Source organism: Mastomys coucha, unplaced genomic scaffold, assembly GCF_008632895.1.
Source record: "Mastomys coucha isolate ucsf_1 unplaced genomic scaffold, UCSF_Mcou_1 pScaffold15, whole genome shotgun sequence".
NCBI lineage: Eukaryota > Metazoa > Chordata > Mammalia > Rodentia > Muridae > Mastomys > Mastomys coucha.
This window is the reverse complement of record NW_022196897.1, coordinates 55053188-55072224: the sequence shown is the minus strand read 5'-3', so window position 1 is coordinate 55072224 and position 19037 is coordinate 55053188. Positions and strand designations below refer to the sequence as shown.

The window sequence follows — 19037 nt, the reverse complement described above, 5'->3', positions numbered from 1 at the left end:
GGGGGTGGGATGAGGTGGGGGTGGGGTGGGGCTGGGTTCCAGAAGACACCTATAGAAAGAACCTGTGTTTGGTGGCTCTGAGGATCAGCTGGGTTGGGTCAGCAAGGGCTGTGCTCTGTGTGTGCCTGGCACACAGTGAGGGCTTGTTACAGTCCTTCCCTGTTTCCTGACAGGCTTTTTGCATAGTAACTCCATGAACAGGTCTGTCCTATCCTGAATGTCTGGTGTGGTCCAACAGGCATTTAATCAGCAGTTCCCACACCTTTGGAGCTTTCTGGAATTATCCCTACATTTCCTCCCTGTTCTCTGAACTGTGCACAGTGTTGTATTTATGCAGAATTTAAAGTGCCATTTTAAAAACTGGAGGTAAAACAGTTTTAAAAAGCATGCCTGTGCTTCCAGAGAGCAAGGGGGTGCTGCTGTTCCTGACACACCAGAAGAGGGCATCCAATCCCAGGACAGATGGCTGTGGGCTACCATGTGGTTGCTGGGAATTGAACTCAGGACCTCAGGAAGAGGGGTCAGTGCTATTAACTGCTGAGCCATCTCTCCAGCCCTTGGTCTTTTTATTTATTTATTTATTTATTCATTCATTCATTCATTTTTATTTTATGTATGTCGGTATTTTGCCTGACATGTGTATTGATCCCTTTGAACCGGAGTTACAGACAGTTGTGAGCTGCCATGTGGGTGCTGGGAATTGAACCTAGGAATTTAACTGGCTCCTCTGCTCTTAACCACTGACCCATGTTTCCAACCCCAATACCACACATAATCTTAAGGTCAATAAAAGTTGCCACCTGGTAGAGGCACACGCCTAGAGTGGCAGAGGAAGCCAGAGCTCTGTGAGTTCAAGGCCAGTCTGGTCTACAGAGCAAGTTCCAGGACAGCCAGGGCTATACAGATCCGTACCCCTCCCGCCCCCAATCCCCCATATATGTAAAAGTCCGCTTTTATGTCATGATTAAAAACCAGGGACAGTAATCCCCTCGGGATTAAATAAAATGCTTTCTACTTTGTATGCTGCCCTTGGAAAGCCTGTGTGTGTGACTGTCACAGTAAAGGTGGACTGGGTATCTTAGCAAATGAAACAAATAGGTTTTACCACAGTAAGTGATAGAAGGGGGTGTGGTTGTTTGAAAGTCACGCTCTTTCCATGGCTTGCCATTTATTCACTAATTTGACGCTCTGTCATATTGTCAGGGGAAGCTCAGTGCTTTGTCTAGCAAGTGACTAAACCTGTTTGTCCAGAATTCATGAGGGGGTGGGGGTGGAGGGTGTATTTTAAGCAAACAGAAATGAATAATGAACAGCTAAAAATCTTTGGGGTGGTCAGCTACAAATCCATTTATTGTAAGATTCTTTTAAAGTGCCATTTATCCTTACTGTAGTGTAAAAATGTGGATTTAAAGATCTGATACAGTTTTTGTTTTTTTTTGTGTATTTTCCCAGTGAAGTCTTGCTCTTGAGCCCTGGTAGAGTTTGTTTAACCCAGGCTGGCCTGGAACTCATAGCTCTTTTGCTCCCTCAGCCTCTGTGCTGGCATGTGGTGCGTCATCATCACCAGCCTTAAAACATGATTTCTGAAGACCTTTCTAGATGCATAGTGGTAGAGCATATTTGACAGATGTCGTGCTTATATATGCACATGCATTGCCATTTAGGAATCATGTACACTGTGGTCTGGGTGTCTCTGTGTCCCCTGTAAACTTCATGGTGGTACCTCATCACCACTGGGACTCCTTAAGTGCAGCTCAAGGCGGGCTCTTGTGGTGGGGATGAGTGACTGTCTAGAGGATGCTGTAAAGAGATGCTCTTTCAAAGAGATGCATCCTGCGGTGTGAAGACACATCCTTCACGTGGCTGCGGAACTACCAGAGAGCAGGACCACACCAGACTGGATGCACTGGTGTCTTGATGTTAGTTTCCCAGCCCTCTGAACATCATGAAACAGATTTCTGCTTCCATTAAGTTCCCTGGTGGAAAGTTTGTTGTAGACTTATGGACACCAATGGCACGTTTGTCTGTGAAGTTTTGTTTCCACCTCTAGACCTTCTGTAACAGAGAAATTGAGTCCTACTGGGCTCAGCAGCACAGGACACTGGGAAGTTCTCACACCGGCGTAACCTAACCTAAGTGAGTGCATCCCATTTAGATGGTTTGACTTCCTTATACTCTGCTTGCTGGGAGGGAGATGATGTTCTTTCTATCCTTAGACCCCTGGTCAGCTTCTGCCGGTGTTTGGACACTGAAATTTCCCTAACAAAAACAGCCAGAGAAGCTGGCTAGGAAACTTCTTTTCAGTGCATTGCCTGCTGGTTCTGCCCCCTCACCCCACCCCCCCACCCCCTTTATTCAGCCACCATCACACACCAGACCTGTCCAGGTGGGTTGGGTACTTGGGTCTTGTGTGCTGGGGGAAGAAAGAAGCCTTCTCTGGGATAGTTTTCTGTGTTACAGCTCTCTTTATTCAGGGGTTATAAGGGCTATATATAAACCTTGGGGAGTGGACAGGATTTTCGGGGTGAATGTCCCTCATTGGCTGGGGCTGAGGTGCTGGGAATGCTTCATTTACATGAAGAGGAATTCCAGGATGCCTGCCTGACAGGTCCTTACAGGGAGAGAAGAAGCTTAACCTGTAATTTGGCCATCAGGCTACATGACTACCTCAGTGGTGGTGGCAGGGGCTACTTGCCCCAGAGCATGTGGGCACTGAACATGGAGGGAGCGATCCTTACTCCTGCTAGTTTCAAAATGAGATTTTCGGGAATTTAGACAGGTCTGGACCTCACTCTTGTCCAAGGTCCCCCTGTCCCTGACACTGCACCACAGTGCATTGGTATTATTCTCAGGGAAAGAATGGGGACTATATGTGATTGATGTTTTAAACCCACATCAGCTGGCTGGGGTATTTGTGTTCCTTTTGTCTTCCTTGGACACTGATGGAGGTCGCTGGAGTTTCAGGAGGTGTTTCTTGTGTTATGGGGAAGAGAGGCTGCTGCTTGCAGCAAGGTAATATGGGAACTTGATCTGTCCCAGAAACAGCCTTTAGTGAGTATGGGCATTCTCTGAAAGGAAGCGCATCTCAGAGAGTGCCAGCCCTCAGTGATGGCAGTGTCTGTATTGTATTTATTGACACCATGGCCAGGAGGTGTGGGCTCTGACACTCCCTGGGAAGCCTACTTGGAAGCTGGTGTTGATCATTCTGGCCCCGTAACCATGTAGTCTGTATGTGTCTCTGTGCTAATGAAACACCAGAGCACATTCCATTTTGCAGTCAACTGTTGATGGGTTGCGGAAGGGGGCGTGTCTTTACTTTTTTTTTTTTTTTTGCAGTGTTGCAAGATGACAAGGAAGTGGTTAAAGGGCAGGGCTCCTCATTCTGCCCGACCTCCTACCCCGTTCCTTTGCTGTTCCCCTTTGTTTGCCCCTCTCATTTCCATTCTCGAGTGAGGGAAGAGCCCGCTGTATATACTTCCCGGGTCACTTCCTGGTCTACAGTTTAAATCAGATTGATGGAGTAAATAATGCCCCCCCACCCCCATGACCCTCCTCTGACCCCCGTGCAGAGGAGGGACCTGCCTGTGGCTGTGTCTCCTCTGCAGACACTCCTGGTCTTCAGGTGACTGTGATCTGACTGGGACAAACGCTAGAAGGCCTGTCTCCTGCAAGTCAAGGAGCCCGTCGGTGGCATAAGGCATAGTTGATATATTAACTGAATAAGCTTATATAACAATGTACCAGGGCAGGAGAGTATTTCAACTATCTAGACACATATACACTTGCATTTTCCCCTAAGGCTGAAAGCGGGGTTTTTGTTTTAGAGGCAGGCTCTCCCATTTGTTGCCAGCTGTTCTTGAACTCAGACTCTTGTTTCCACCTCCTGAGTATAGGGACTGTAGCAGGCAGGCCAGTGCACCTCACCAAAGATAGTTTCTCAATGGAAAAAAAAAATTTGCCTTTGTTTTTGGGTATACTTTGCCCTGGGCAACTATAGATTAAACAGTTAATGAAATCAGAGGAGAGCGTATCAGGTGTGCCTAGAAAATAGGAGTCTGTAGATGAATTAGGAGCTTTGGTGAGTGTGTAAGTTGCTTTGTAGTCAACCAAAATACTTGTTTTGAGATTCAGGGACAGTTCACAATCATGTAAATTATGGTATAACTAATTATAAGAAAAATCTCACAGACCAGTTTTTTTTTTTTAATTTTTATTAATAAGGAGAGTAAGCTGATGTGACTTCTTGGCTTGGGGGATTTTGATAGATGATCATATTTGGTGAAGCCTCTAGCATGAGCCAAGGATGTGTTCAACTCGGGAAACTTGGTTTTCTGTTCCAGCTGTACACCATCAGCAAGAGGCACCTGGGACAGACTTCGCAGCTGCGAGGATTAGCTTGGGCAATAACTCAAGGAAGCTTCCAGGGTGAATCCAGCAAGGAAGAAGCACTCTGCTCTGCTAGAGTCCTTTCCTCAGCTGTGTGCGCTGAACTGAGTGGGGCGGGGTTGGGAGGTGGGGGAGGGGCTGGGGCAGGGGTGAGGCTAAACTGAGTGGGGCGGGGTGGGGGTGTGGTAGGGGGTAGAGGCAGGGGTGAGGCTGAGTATCAGGGAAGTAGATGGGATTCAGTCTCTTTCCCTCTCTACCCTTCTGCCATCCTTCTCTCTTTTTCTCTGTCCTTTCCTTCCTTCCTTCTTTTCAGGGCATTAATTATCACCAGTAACTTTCATATATTATAAAAACTACAGAGATCTGGGCAAGACTAGAGTCTTAGACCAAAAGAATATGTTGAGTCCATTAATACATGATTTTTTTTCATTTATTTTCCCCATTTTTTATTTGTTATGGTCTATTCTGCCCTTGGCAAATGGTGAACGTTAGATGCTCGGGCTCAATGTATCTTAACTGACTAATTGACATATATCAATCGAGCGTTTGCACACAGTCCTCTGAGTTGACAGAGTGGCAAACTGTGGAAATATTATGACCATCAAGGACAGAGCAAATGTGAACTAGGAACGACACATTTAACTGGAAGATAGTATACGTGCACATGTTTACATGTATGGGGTGTGTATTTGTTCATGTTACTGGCAGGAGTGTGTTTATGTTTGTGCACGTGAGTGGAGGCCATAGCTCAGCTTTCAGTATCTTTCTCACAGGCCCTCTATTTATTGATTTTCTTGGTGTGGTTTATGCATGTGTGTGCACATAGGCTTGTGTGGTTGCACTTGCCCTCACCTGTCCCTGTGGAAGCAACTGGTCAGTGTTTGATGTCTCCCTCTGTCTCTTTCCACCTTACCTTCTTGAGACATGGTCTGCACTGAATCTCGAGCTTGGCTAGGCTAACTGGCTCCTGGTGCTGAATGAGAACCTGAGAAATAGCAAGAAGAGCCTAAAAACACTGAGCAACCAAGTCTCATGAATACTATTAATAATTAGTTGTTTTAAATGTGAGAGCTTTCCTTATTGCAGATTTGAAATCATGCAGATTCTTTGAATATTTTTTATCCTCCGTTAATCCTTCTTAGAACTTTGCAAAAAAAAAAATGTCAGTTGTTTCCTTGAATGCTTGTAGCAACTGGGGCCATTCTCACCGTTTCCCACAGGGTCTCACTCATTCAAGTGTCCGGACAGGTGGTTGTGGTTTCATAGAAGGTTCTGATAATGGAGCCAGTTCAGTAGAGATTCACTGAAAAAGGCCACCTGTGGGTATATAAATGTTTCATTGGAAAGTTATAAGTATTAATATTTGATCTAAGATGCATGTGCCTGTCTTTTTGGATACGGCCAGCTGCAGAGCCCCGTGACTTCAGAAGCGCAACTCTGGCTTTGGAAATGACCCTTGTGTAGTATGTTTACCTCAGAGCAGTGCTGGCCACTCAGCAGAGCAGGCTTCAGTGCTGAGGGATCTGAGGACTGCTGAGCCATTACAGCCTTGTGTGTGGAAGTTCAGTCAGTCAGAAGGCCACGGAAGCAGATTGCTATCACTTCTCCTCAAGACTGCCCTTGCAGTGCCTGTGGTGGAGCTCTCACCACCGAGACCTCCCATAGAAACTTTAGCTCTATACTTCCTGACAGTTCAGCTGCTCCAGGGATCAGTTCCTTCAGCTGGAAAATAAGGAGAGTTGACAACCCAATCTCCAAGGATCTATCTTGTATCTGAACGCTTGCATGGCTCCTCATGAACTGTAATCTCTAAAGACCTTTCCAATCCTGTTTTAATTCATACAAACCAGAGGATCATATTGGGTGTGGAGGAGGATGTGATTAATTCTAGTTTTTTTGTCTGTGGTTAGCACTGTCAGAATGTCTTTTAATTAGCCCTTCTATGCACTGGGAAGCTTAGTCCTCCTTTGTTCACAGTTAAGAGTCATGTTCAATAGGAAGTTGATCATTGATTGGTGTATCATCTGAACTGGAGAAAGCTGGCTTCTGCCTGAACCTTCAACATAGCAGGATTAAGACTCCACTTTTCTAGTGACATTGGAAGGCAACTGGTTGGTGGAACTATCTGGAATCTACCTAGATCATACCCTAAGTCTGGGTAGGCTTGCCTTCTGTTTATTTTTACATTTAAAAGTCTTCCTTTCAGCAATGTAAAGGTGTGTCATCTAGTCTCTTCTCTTATTTTGCTGTCAGAAAAAGTTGTGAAATTGTCATTGTCTGATTCAAAGACCATCAGGACTGCCCTCCTCTCTCTCAATCATTGATGGGGAACATACATTTGTCCAGAACAGCTGACAAGTGACCCTCCAGGGCCCAGACTCAGGAAATTCCACAGGATCATGTTTTTGGACTGAGAATGCCTCAGACACTATCCTATGGATGGGGGCCTCAGCTAGTAAAGTCAGACCAGATCAGTGAGCACCATTTGCTTGTAAGAAGGAAACATGCCAAATGAAAGGCAGGGGCCTGGTGGGAGGCAAAGGCAGGGGCAGACAGCAGTTATGTTTTTAGATGATTCTGGTATTCTCCCACACTCCATAGACTATGATTTTCCCTGGAGCAGGGCAGGTGGCAAGCCAGCATTTGATAGTCAAATCAAATTGTAGATCGGTTGCCAACAGGATTATCAAGTCCCTTAAAAGACGAGTGGGTTCACAGTTATTGCTGTGATGAGACGACATTTTACCCTTAGTTCGTCAGTGTCCTCATGAGTGGGGAAGGAGTGATTGAGGCTGTAAACTTCTGTGCTTAAAACAGTCACCACAGCTTCTCTCCCTGTACTGCGGCCTCTCCGCTGGGCAGCTGTTAGTGATGGACAGTTGACAGGAATGTGGTTATACATTACTTTCAAGATTCTGAATCCCTGTAGAGGTATGACTGTGCTTGGCTACTTGGCCTTCTGGACACAGTGGGCACAGTTGAGAGTCCCTGGATTAGGCAGTTGACTGTCATATGTCATTTACACTTGTGTTGTCCCTGGACATACTGCGTCACAAAATATGTGACCTTATGGACATATATACTTTCCCCTACATTCTCTCTTCATGGCTGTGGTTCTCTTCTTCTGAGAGGTGAATGGGGGAAGCAGGGGAGTTGCTGGGCACTGCTGTCTTCCAGGCACAGTGATTGGTTAGGAAACCTCAACTTCAGTGCACAATGAGTCAGCTGAGCATCTTGCCCTAGTGCAGATTCTGATCCAGTGGCTTTGGACTGGGACCTGAGACCCTGCACTTCTGAGATGCTCCCAGGTGACGCTGCTCATTCCAGTCTCTGGATTACTCTGAGGGTCTAGACTGTAGAGTTTTAAAGTTTTCTTTTCTATTTCCTAGAAGTGTGTTGTTCCGGTCAAGGTTGTTGAATTATTGCTCCAAATAGCAGCCAAAAGTTAGACTTTGTTTTCAGTATGCACTTCATCCCCCTTGAGACACTTCTGCAATTATTCATCTTGAGTTATGCCCCTGGCATTAAAAGCTGTGCTAATGCTGGAACTGTTTTATAATAAAAAAAATTGCAATGCGTAGTCAACTGTTTTCTTGCTGAATTTTTTTTTTTTTTTTAAGCAAATCCTTTTGGGGATTGCAACAACTCTGGTCTTTGGTGTATTTGTTAACTCTCGGCCGTCAGGCATTGTGGCAGTGCACATGGCTGGGCTAGAGGAAGACAGGGGACTGTAAGCGTTAAGCTGTTGGGTACAAGTCCTAGGGTTGTTTTCTAACGGGAGATTAAGCATCAAGGACACTGGAATAGCTCCCATATCCAGGAACCCTGGCCACGTGGTTTCACAGTTGCCACAGGGCATCGTGAAGGTCGTGGACTCTTTCCTGTTTCCTTGCTGTCTGCTGCCTCTGGGTGAGCACCATATCTCTGGGTTTCTGACCCTGCTCAGCAGAACGCAGGCGCTGCTCTCCTGGCCAGGAGCACCTGCCTTCTTTGACTGCTGTTGTATCTGGCACAAGGAAGAGGAGTTTGGGAAGCAAAGGCACCCATTTAGGTGTAGACCTCATCACAAGAGCTTGCAGTATACTCCCCTCAGATCTCACTGGGTATCTCCTAAACTCCCCAGTCACTGTGCATGTGTCCCTGTGTCAGTTAGGCTCATTTTCGTGGCTGTGCTGAAAAGCCACTGTCATGATAGAGGGAAAACTTTTCTAGAAGGAAAGGAGTGCTGTTCAGTGTAGGTGGCTGCTGTCCCAGGACTTGGCTGCATCTGGGTTCCATCCCCTTAGCTTTGAATTCTTCTCCTGGCCTGGCCCAGAGAGTGGTGTCTGAGTTCTGCTGAGCAGGGTCCCGAAACCCAGAGATATGGTGCTCACTTGGACACTTAACGTGCCCCCTCTGCCTCCTTTGAGGAAGTACTGTCCCAAACTCTCCTCTGCTCTTCAGTTGCAGCTTTCCCAGCTGATAGGAAGGAGGTTGTGGCCTCTGGGTTTCCACTTAGACTTGGCTCTCAGTGCCTGGAGGCCTGAAGACAGTTTGAGGATGGCATGACTCCAAGAAAGCTAGAGGTTGCTGTGATCTGATTCATAAGCACAGATAAGCTGGTGGACAAAGACCAGATTTAATCACTCATTAGAAAGGTGAAACAACCGGTTTCGTGGTCAGTTCAGGAAGCTGATGGCACTTGGCTGGCTTTTGTGACAGTTGGTGTAAGTTTACCTGGGAAGAGGCAATACAGGAAGCTGGGTGGCTCCTCAGGTATGCTGACTTCTGGCCTCGGAGGAGTTCCCTCATTCCCCAGTGACAATCTTGAGGCAACCTTCTGGGGACTGGGGAGTTTATCAGAGTTCCAAGGTCAAAACTCTACTTTAGGAAGAATGACTTTAGGAAGAATTTGAACCATGGAAGAGGCACACCTGACTCTGTAGTTGTGAAGCCGTGGCTCTCCCTGATCTTGTTTTTCTTCCCTCTCTAAGAAATGGGGGTTAAAGGGGCAGCTGAGTGTCACCTATTGTTATTATTACTATTATTATTATTCATGTCTATTGACCCATGCAGAGGTCACTCTTTCATGGGTCCGGTCTCCCTGGAAAGGCAGTTGTGTCTGAAGCACAACTTTGCAAGCTCATGGTGTCTAGACCCAGGCCTTGTACCAGATACAGTGATGCTGACAAATATCTCAGTACACATTGGCACACACCCCAGTATAAACAGCACAGAAAGATAAGATGCATTGTTAAAAGCCACATGCTATAGTTGGTTCCTAACAGAACGGAGATGTGTTCACATTAGTTTTTGTATCTATTACTATGTAGGTTGCACAGTAATGATTTAATCCACAATGTCCTTTCTGTGCCTGTTGGGGGGTTTGTCTGTCAGTTTAAAGAACCTGTGGGGCTCAGGGAAGCCAAGACGCTGGTGGCGCTGAGGATGTTAGCTACTTATTCAGAAGTGCATCTCAGTTTGACAACCTCTCATAAAGGGGTTGGAGAAAGCAAGAAGCAAAGCAAAACAAGAAACAAACAAAAACTAACAGCCAAAAATCCAAGATTCCTTCAAGTTAAATTTTAAAGAGACTGTTTTTAATGACATGAATAGAACATTTGGCTGGAGAGCCTTGAACTCCTCTTTCTGAGGTTGCATAATCACAACTGGCCTTTCCTCTGGGAGGGCTTGGGCATGCAGGATATTAATCCCCCTATGCTCCAGTTTGATCTTCGCTTTCTTTTAGAAGGACTGTGATTTTATTTTCGGCCCTCTGTCACTGTGTTCTTTGGCAGGTCTTGAGTCCGTCCTCTTTTCCAATCCCAGTACCCCACTAAGTCATGGATCCCACTCTGTTAATTGCACTGCTGAGTTACAGCTGTGGTCCTCCCACCCCCACTGCCAGCCCTCGTCCTTTCCTGAGCAGTTTGGCATGGGCTTTCCTAATATTTCTCCCCTAGAGACAGCCAAGCTGTTTTGGTCCCTGTTGCTAGTTGAACCAGGTGCTAGTTGCCTTCGCTGTGAGCAGAGCTGAGCTTGGACCCCTCAAGCTTCGCACTCAGCTGCTGGACTTTATAAAACCTTGGCCTCTGGTACCAGGGGCTGCTGGTAGCTAAGACCTCTCCAGGACTGCCTCCTCCATAGGATATGAGGGCACCTTCTCTCTTCAGCTAGCCACTGCAGAGTACTGAAAGCTTGATGTTTGTCTTATACATTGTGAATTGCCTTTAGAAAGTTCTGAACTATCAAATATAATTCTGTTTTTCTCTACCAGATGTTGAACTGACCCAGTGTCTGTGTTTTCTATACAAAGGTTCACATATATGAATATACATATTTTATAATATATTTATATTACATACCAACATAATATACTAATAATATATAGATTAAAATGCTACATTTTATTGGCTGATTGATGGCGAGTACTGCTACCTACTGAACGGCCTCTCTACCACAACAGCTGTTCCCTTTAGAGCATAGCAGGTGCTAAGAAAAGTTGAGGCAGGCAAGGGCTGGTGACTTAAAGACTCCTTCCTAACTCTTAATGATATTAATTTTCAGACAGATTTCTCCATTCCTTAGCAAGCCATCCCCTAGAAGGTTCTCCCCGTTTGTCCTGTAAGCTTAGGGCAGTCACAGGAGGTCTCCTTCCCTGTAGGTGAATAAGAAGTTCGCCTGAGGCAGGCACACCAAGAATTTGCATGCAGGTCTCTTTTGTCCTTGCATTTGGCACCAGTAAACTAAGTCTACACAGGAATACCAGGGAGTGAATCTGTTTTTGGGCCCGACGGTATTTTTTATTATTTTCGTGTAAGGTGAAAAAAAAGCTCTTGAATACTTTACAACTTTTCTGTGCTGAGACTCTCCATTGTCACAAGTAAAGGTTGCTTCCCAGCATGCATTAGGCTCCCAGAGAGGTCACCGTTTTCCACTGTCATACATGCCTGGCATTTGACCTTGCTCTTACTTGTTTATATTTAGAAACTGAGAATAAGAAAGTCCGCAGCGGCCTCTCATAACAAGGGTTTCCAGGACCCTCCGAGGCCAGCTGAGCCCCTGGGTTATATATGGTATTACAGGTAGAATATCACACTGGATACGTTGATTTTAGACATTGTAACACCATAACTGGCAGACTAAGTTTGTAGACTGAATCAGACAGGAGGACTTGCCTTTCCCCTTTGTTTTTGCTTTCTTTCTTTCTTTCTTTTTTTTTTTTTTTTAAAAAATACGGATTTGTTGCCAACAGTAAAAGGAGCAAAGAAGCTCTTCTGTGAAGATGCTGGTGTTTGTTTTCTCTGGGAATCTGGGAAGGCAGCAGCTCCGGGTCTGTGTTTCCTCTCAGGCTACTCCCTTCCCTGACAGAGTGGCAGACGCTTGCCTGAGACCTGGGTGGAAGGTTACTGAGGGCCAGTCAGGAGTCCCTGTAGAGCCCAGCCTTGCCAGCACTGAAGCTGAGCATCTAGTGTCCTTAGTCACAGGGACCATGGTCCTCAGGACCTGGCCTCCTTTACAATTTCTCACAGCCCCCGTAGAATACTCGAGTTTTTGACCCTTGAAGCTCTCAAGAGTTTTTCTTCTTGGCTCCAAGCTTGCGCTTTGCCCATGCAGTACCTTTGTCTGGAGTTGGTTCCTGTCAGCTTACTGGGCCATCTCCTTGCCTCATTTTCAAGGCCAGGTCCAAGGTCCGTTTTGGATATTGTCTATGGTAACAGAGCCTGTGTGACCTCCCACACAGACACCATCACATCTGGTTGTACCTGTTGTGCTGCTGTGAGTTATTTCATGTCTTATCCTCTTGAGATGGTAGTGTCTTAGGATCAGGGTGCCGATCTTTCTCACTCATATGTCATGTCGGATACTGAAGAATGCTGATGCCCTGTTCCCCATGGCCCACTTACGCCATTTGTTAAAAGGTGAGAACAATATGTTGTTCATCACCCTAAGGAAAATTTTAGACTTCTGAAATGAAAGGAAAAGAAAAATAGACCTAATTGATAAATCTGGTAAGAACTAACAAGCAATCAGAGGTCCAAAAAGGTTATGAGTAACAGTTGAGAAGTGGGCTGGTGTTAGTCTTGTACACCATGACACCTACCTTCTGTCTCTTAGTGTGTGGCTGTCTCAGAATCAGATAACCACAATGCTACAGCTCCTCTTTAGGGCTTTCCATTTGTATATCCATGAAGAAGATGACCAAAGTATTTCAAATGATACTTGTCAGAATAGCTGGATTCAGCTAGCTGGATTCATTTGACTCTCTGTTGGCAGAAACATGTGCATGAGTTCTGACCCAAGGGTGTCTGGCCCCAGTCAGCTGTATGCAGGCATCCCTAGGAGGACCAGGCATGTTGATTGTAGATCAATGGAATTGACAGTGATCAAGATGCCAGGGATCCCTGTGTCCCTAAGGACTCGGAATAGTTGTGCCTGCAGTCAAGTGGTGGAGGGAATCCTGTGTGCTAAGCACAGACATCATATGTAGACTGGGGACACGAGGAGCTGCTGACATCAGTGGAAAATGCTTCAGTGGGGCAGGTCCTAGTTGGATCTGGGAGCACAGATATTCAGGAGAGGAAGCGATTGATATTTATGTGTTAGGCTAAAGGGCTTTGACTTCACCCTAAGGGGCTAGAATGTCTTACCAGGCTTTTAAGGAGGCCTTGGGCCTGTGACATAAAGGAGTCTCTTTCTTTTCTTGAGCCTGGGTCTAAGAGGAGCAGGAGATAGGGAGACAGGATGCTGCTACAAGACTTTTGGCAAAAAGTTAAGTTGGCTTAAAGGAGGACCTGACTGGGGAAAGGAAAGGGGAAAGGAAGGGAGTGAATGGATTCGGAAGAGTTTGGAGTCCTTTCCTGCTAAGGTGACAGAACTCTTCCTGGCAGTTTCCCCACAGCAGCCTTTATGGACATCCTGCAAAGGCACCAAGGTGGGCTAGCTGGAGTCATTTGACTCTGTTGGCAGAAAAATGTGCATGATTTCTGACCCAAGCGTGTCTGGCCCCAGTCAGCTGTATGCAGGCATCCCTAGGAGAACCCACTTTCTCCTCACTGTTCTTCATGCACTTGTTCTCACCGTCACATGTATACTGTCTGAATAGAACAGAATATACCAATTTTCCTGTTTGTATAAGTACACTGTGTTCTTCTGTCAAAGATCTGTTCCTCAGTACGGATACATTGTTCCATGCACGAATTGGCCACACATAGGTACAAATTGTAACTATTCTGAGTGGAGGTTAGGGTTGATGTTTTCTGTTTCTGCATTTTTTTTCCTTTTTCTTTCTTTCTTTCTTTCTTTTTTTTTTTTTTTTTTTTTTTTTGTTGAGCTCTAAAGACATTTAGCCATCTGTTTTTGACTTTAAAGAAGATGTTCTCAGCTGAGGCTGTGAATAAGTAAGTGACTCATATGAATCATGGAAGATACATTGAAGAGGCATTGTCAATAGTTAATTGCTCATATATATATATATGTATATATATATACACACACAGTACACATATATTCCATATTATATGGTAAGGTTATTTTAATAAAAATAAAGTGTTGATTCTTGTTGAACTTCATGTGGGAAATATAAGTTAAATTAAAAATTTATATTTTTAAAAGCCTTAGAATTGTCAGTCATGGAACAGTTCATTTGATTCCTCTGAATGCAGTGTAGTCATTCAGAGAGAGTAGGCTCCATATATGTAAATTAAATTGTATGGCATTTTTTTTTTTGAAATATAACTTACATTCAATATTAACACACAAGTAGCAAATACGCCATTTCCTAATTTTCAGTTCATTTGCTTGGATGTCCTGTTGGGAGATGAATATCTAGTTTAACGGAAACTAAAGCCAATGTATTTGCACTTATGGGACTAGTTACAGTGTTACTAAATCACACTACTGCACAACAGTGCTGGAGGTCTAAAGCAAACCCGCATATGCCTTTGGGGTAGGTTTGTGCTTGAGGTTGTTGTTTGTACTGGCATCCTGACAGTCAACAAAGGGAACCAGCAGAAGAGAATCCTAGCAGAGCAGCATCGCATCGATCATACTGCATAGCGTTCTGCGATGTGTGTTGGCCAGCACCCTTTCTTGGCAGACAGTCTTACTATGTAGCCCTGGCTGGCCTGTGCCTCCAAGTGCTGGGGTTAAAGGCATGTATTGCTGCACCCTGGCCTTTCTATCTACCACTGCACTCTCTGGGGATACTTGATGTGGCTGTTACTCAAGCAGTATTCTAGTCCTGAGGAGTTGGCTCTTTAATTTATAACCCGCTTTTACTCAATATGCAAAACTGTAACTGAGGATGCATGCATTAATAAGCAGCAGCTGTTCACTGCTGTCAACTATAGAAGTTACTTTTGCAGATTTGTCTATATGCATGTCCAGGATACCAAAGTAATCTCACACCAAATTTCTAAAATGTCATGGGTATTAGGAAGAGTTTGATGTTTTTGGCCTGTGTGATAACTCCCTGGGTAAGAGTGTTTGCCACACAAGCCTGAAGGATATGGTCCGATCCCAGGTTGAGAGCCTCATATGAAGGAGTGATCCCAGTGCTCCAGTAGCGAGGGGGGAAGGGGAGAAGACCCTGCAAGTTTAGGACTTGCCAGCGAGCCTGTAATATGTGGAAGACACTGCAGAAGACACCTCGGTACTTTGGAAGATGAGAAGCAAACTGACCTCTGACCTCCACAAGTACATGATGTGCATACCCTCATCCACTAGACAAACTAATGTGCACGCCATAAGCATGCACACAAACAGAAGCACATGTCCTTGTTTGTGTACACATGCACCTAATAAATGAAGTAAAGTAAGAGATAATTTTAATTCTACATATCACCCCATCCACACTTAATGAAAATTGTCCAGAAAACTTTGAGGGGGAAAAAAATGAAAAAACAACCAACCAGACAAACAAGCCAGGTTTTGCTGACTCGGCCTTTCGTCTGCGTGGCCGGTTGCAGAGGGGCAAGCCTGTGCTTGCTGTGAGCTTTGGGCACCTTGCTTTTGTGATTTTGGCCAAGGTATTAATATGTACTGTTTCGTCTAGGACATGATGGTATGAGATGAATTCATTTTTTTCTTTGTAAAATTAACTTTTTGAACATTGATAACGTAGAATTAAACCGACTAGAAAATCACAATAAAATTAAAAATAACTGTATTACATACTACCCTTACTTTCTCCAGTGGTATTCTTGTTAGTGATAAATGGGGAGAACGCTTAGATAAAAGCCAAGACGTTTTATTTTCTGGGCTTTTGAAATGTGTTTATGTTTTCTTTGTAATTAAAGGAAACGACAACTTGTTGTACCTGTTTATTAGAAAACATCCTATGGTTTGGTGAGCTGGCCTGGCCCATGGCCTCTGATAGCGTGCTCTGCAGGGTAGAGAACAATAGGTGGCAGATGTCAGGGCAAGTCTGGCTTATTTCTGAGACACTCCATGAGTGTGTTTGCAGCCATCCATCACTACTGAGGGCCCAGCCAGGAGAGATGAGACCAGCATCAGAATTGACGAGCTGCATGGAACATAAAATAAGGTTGAATTTTGTTGTTGTTGTTGTTGTTCTTTTCAGATTTTGGAGTAAGTGCATTCTTAGCAACAGGAGGTGATGTTACACGGAATAAAGTCAGGAAAACATTTGTCGGTACCCCATGTTGGATGGCCCCTGAAGTCATGGAACAGGTAAAAAAAATATTACCTTGGTTGTTATAGTACGGGAATACACATCACTGATATATCTATATTGTGTATGTCTAATTAATCTAACATAACACAGATCTGATGCACTGCAGGTGTTAATATTTCATTTCAATCAATTATTGTAGTAGAATGTGTCATACATTGTAGATTTAAATTCCTGGTTGCTAGCTAGCCCTTAGCAAGCCACACTGACTTTTTATAAACAGCTTTGGCTATCTGACACAGTAGCGGATGTCCGGATGTGTAACAGGTCTGCTCCATGGTTATGAGTGATTTGTTTTCTTTTGTCTTCTTTGTCCTTCTTAGGTGAGAGGCTATGACTTCAAGGCGGATATGTGGAGTTTTGGAATAACTGCCATTGAATTAGCAACCGGAGCAGCGCCTTACCACAAATACCCACCAATGAAAGTAATGACTGCTGGGGAGGCTGTGATGTGTTGGAACTGTGATGAGTTGGTTGGTGGAGGGTGGGGAGTGGGGGAGTGTGGGAGTGGGGAGGGTGGGGGACATGGGTTCTTCAGTTCTCCTGAACATGCTTATTTTCCGCTTAGACTTGTGGGAGTTCGCGGGGGAATTTGGCCAAGTTGAAGGCTGACTCACAGTCTCAAGCGCTGAGTTGACAGAACTGGTGCAGTGCTCTGCACTCTGCCTCAGTGCAGAGTGGAGCAGATAGATGCGTGGCTCTGACTTACCGACTCTTGAAAGAGCAGGATGAGCTCAGGTCTCCCAACACAGTCTAAGAATGGATTACAGGGCTGTTCCATTTGCAGATGGATCTCAGGCTGTTTTCTTCCTTCCTTTCTTTTTCTTTTGAAAATAAAGACTGCCTATTCCATTTTGAGCCTGCTCCCAGAGCGTGGTGTTGTGGCTCATCTGATGGAGTGAGTCGTGCTGTTTTGAGGCACCGTATACTTTGGGTACTATTTTCAGGTTTTTGTTATTCTCCTATCTGCTTTACAGATGGCGGCGTTTCTAATTCCCCCCAACTAGACTTTGAGGCTGCAGTTGTTCAGTGCGAATTATGAAGATGTTGCATCAAAAACTCTGCTCTATGTTGGTTTCATTTTTCAACTTTTAGTTTGTAGAACATTTAAAAGAACAGAAATCTGTTCAGAAGGAGGTTTCCTAACTCTGGTGGTGTTTATAAAGTGGGCAGTGGGGTGATTAGAGCCAGTGCTTAGGGAATGTGAGCTTTAGGATTGATCCCTGTTTGTTTTCCAACCTCTTCACAGGACACCCACCCACTCCGCCACCCCCAACCCCCATGTACACCCTTATTGTAGGAAACTTCATAGTGCCAATAGAAGTCAAGGAAGAATAATCACCTATGATCTCACCTGCCACAAATAATCTCTGTTAATGTTTTAGTGGTGTTAATTTCCTACTTAACAAAAGAAAAACCAGCCGGTCGGTGGTGGCGCACACCTTTCATCCCAGCACTTGGGAGGCTGAATTTGAGGCCAGCCTGGTCTACAGAGTGAGTTCCAGGACAGCCAGGGATACACAAAGAAACCCTGTCTCGAAAACCAAAAAAAGAAAAAAAGAAAAAAAAAACAAAAAACAAACAAACAAAAAAAACAATTTTTTTTTTTGTGATTGTGCCCAGAACTTCCCTTGTGTGGCAGAGTAGATAATACTGCGCTTATACCCCGTACCCTGTTTGATGTCTATTTCTGTCAAAAGTTTTACTTAAAATATCAATGATATACTTAATGCATGTATGTGAATATATTTACAATACTTTAGCAGAAAATTTGAAGTTGACATGTAAACCATTGAAGAGATTTTTATGGGAAAAATAGCAGCAGAACTCTGAGAACTCTGTCCTTTGTCCATTTTTTATTTTTTATGTTTCTTTATCTCCCTGTCTTTACTTGTTTTTCCCTCCTTAGTCGGAGGAGGCACTTGTTAATCCCAGCTTGCCGCCCACCAGGACTTTGTTTCAGGAGTTCACAGGAGCCCACAGTCTCCTTCTGGCTGTTGTCTTCCACAGACAACAGTCACTTTTAACATTCATCTATTCACACGCCTCAAAGTCTTCCAAAGGAGTCTTGACATGTATAGCATTTGCATAAATTAGACCTGATTTATGCATTAAAGAGGTTCATTCATTTTGTAGGTCAATAGTATGCTGTACAGTCTACTGGCTTATTCAGCAGATAGTCCTCTTAGTGTGAAGAGTTGAATTTTTTCCTTTTTCACTTGAAACTCTACTTTGTTTTGATATGATTATAGTTTTTCTTGTACCTTATAATTAAATCCTGACCATCAGTATCTTACTATTTCATTTTTTTTTTTAACCAAACCCTTTTAGCAGTTTTCTCCTTTTGTTTTTTCCTTACTTCCTTAGGATGTTCTGGCTTTATTTTTAGGGTTGCTAATGCATTGCAGGAGAACATCAGGTTCTGTGCTTATGAATGGCCTTCACACTTGACTGTCCCTTTGTCTTCTGACCACCACTCTTTCCCAATCAGCCTGTGCTGCAGCTACACATTCCCTGAGGTCCCGAGAGAGCTAGCTACTTCCCAGAAAACATTTTTCCCTGTGGCTTTGAGAGACCATTCTTAACACACAGAGCAAATTTCATAAGTTCTGTCCACGGGAATAACCAAAGGGCTAAGGAGGGTGTGGACAGATATGCTAGGAAAAATGTGTTCTTTCAGCACACGACTTTAGGGCCCTTAAAATCACGGGAAAAGCTGGAAATTCCATCATCGCTCATTCAACAGAGGTCGGCTCCTCCTTTGTTTTGGCTGCAGGTGCTAATGCTGACTTTGCAAAATGACCCGCCCACTTTAGAAACTGGCGTAGAGGATAAAGAAATGATGAAAAAATACGGCAAATCTTTCAGAAAGTTACTTTCACTGTGTCTTCAGAAAGATCCTTCCAAAAGGTATGCCACATTCAGAGTGGGAACGAGTGACCGACAAAGCTGTGTTTGTGCGTCATCCTGTTCGCCG

The 19037-nt window shown here is 44.5% G+C and overlaps 1 protein-coding gene across 1 annotated transcript in view; it reads left to right on the top strand.

Annotated features, from left to right (window-relative positions):
- The window catches only part of Stk39 (serine/threonine kinase 39), a 262879-nt gene that overhangs the window by 88286 nt on the left and 155556 nt on the right, over positions 1-19037 (top strand). The window contains exons 6-8 of the mRNA XM_031370500.1: positions 15950-16059; positions 16384-16485; positions 18837-18970. Of these exons, the coding sequence (XP_031226360.1) occupies positions 15950-16059; positions 16384-16485; positions 18837-18970 (346 nt within the window). The remainder of the gene's footprint in view (positions 1-15949; positions 16060-16383; positions 16486-18836; positions 18971-19037) is intronic.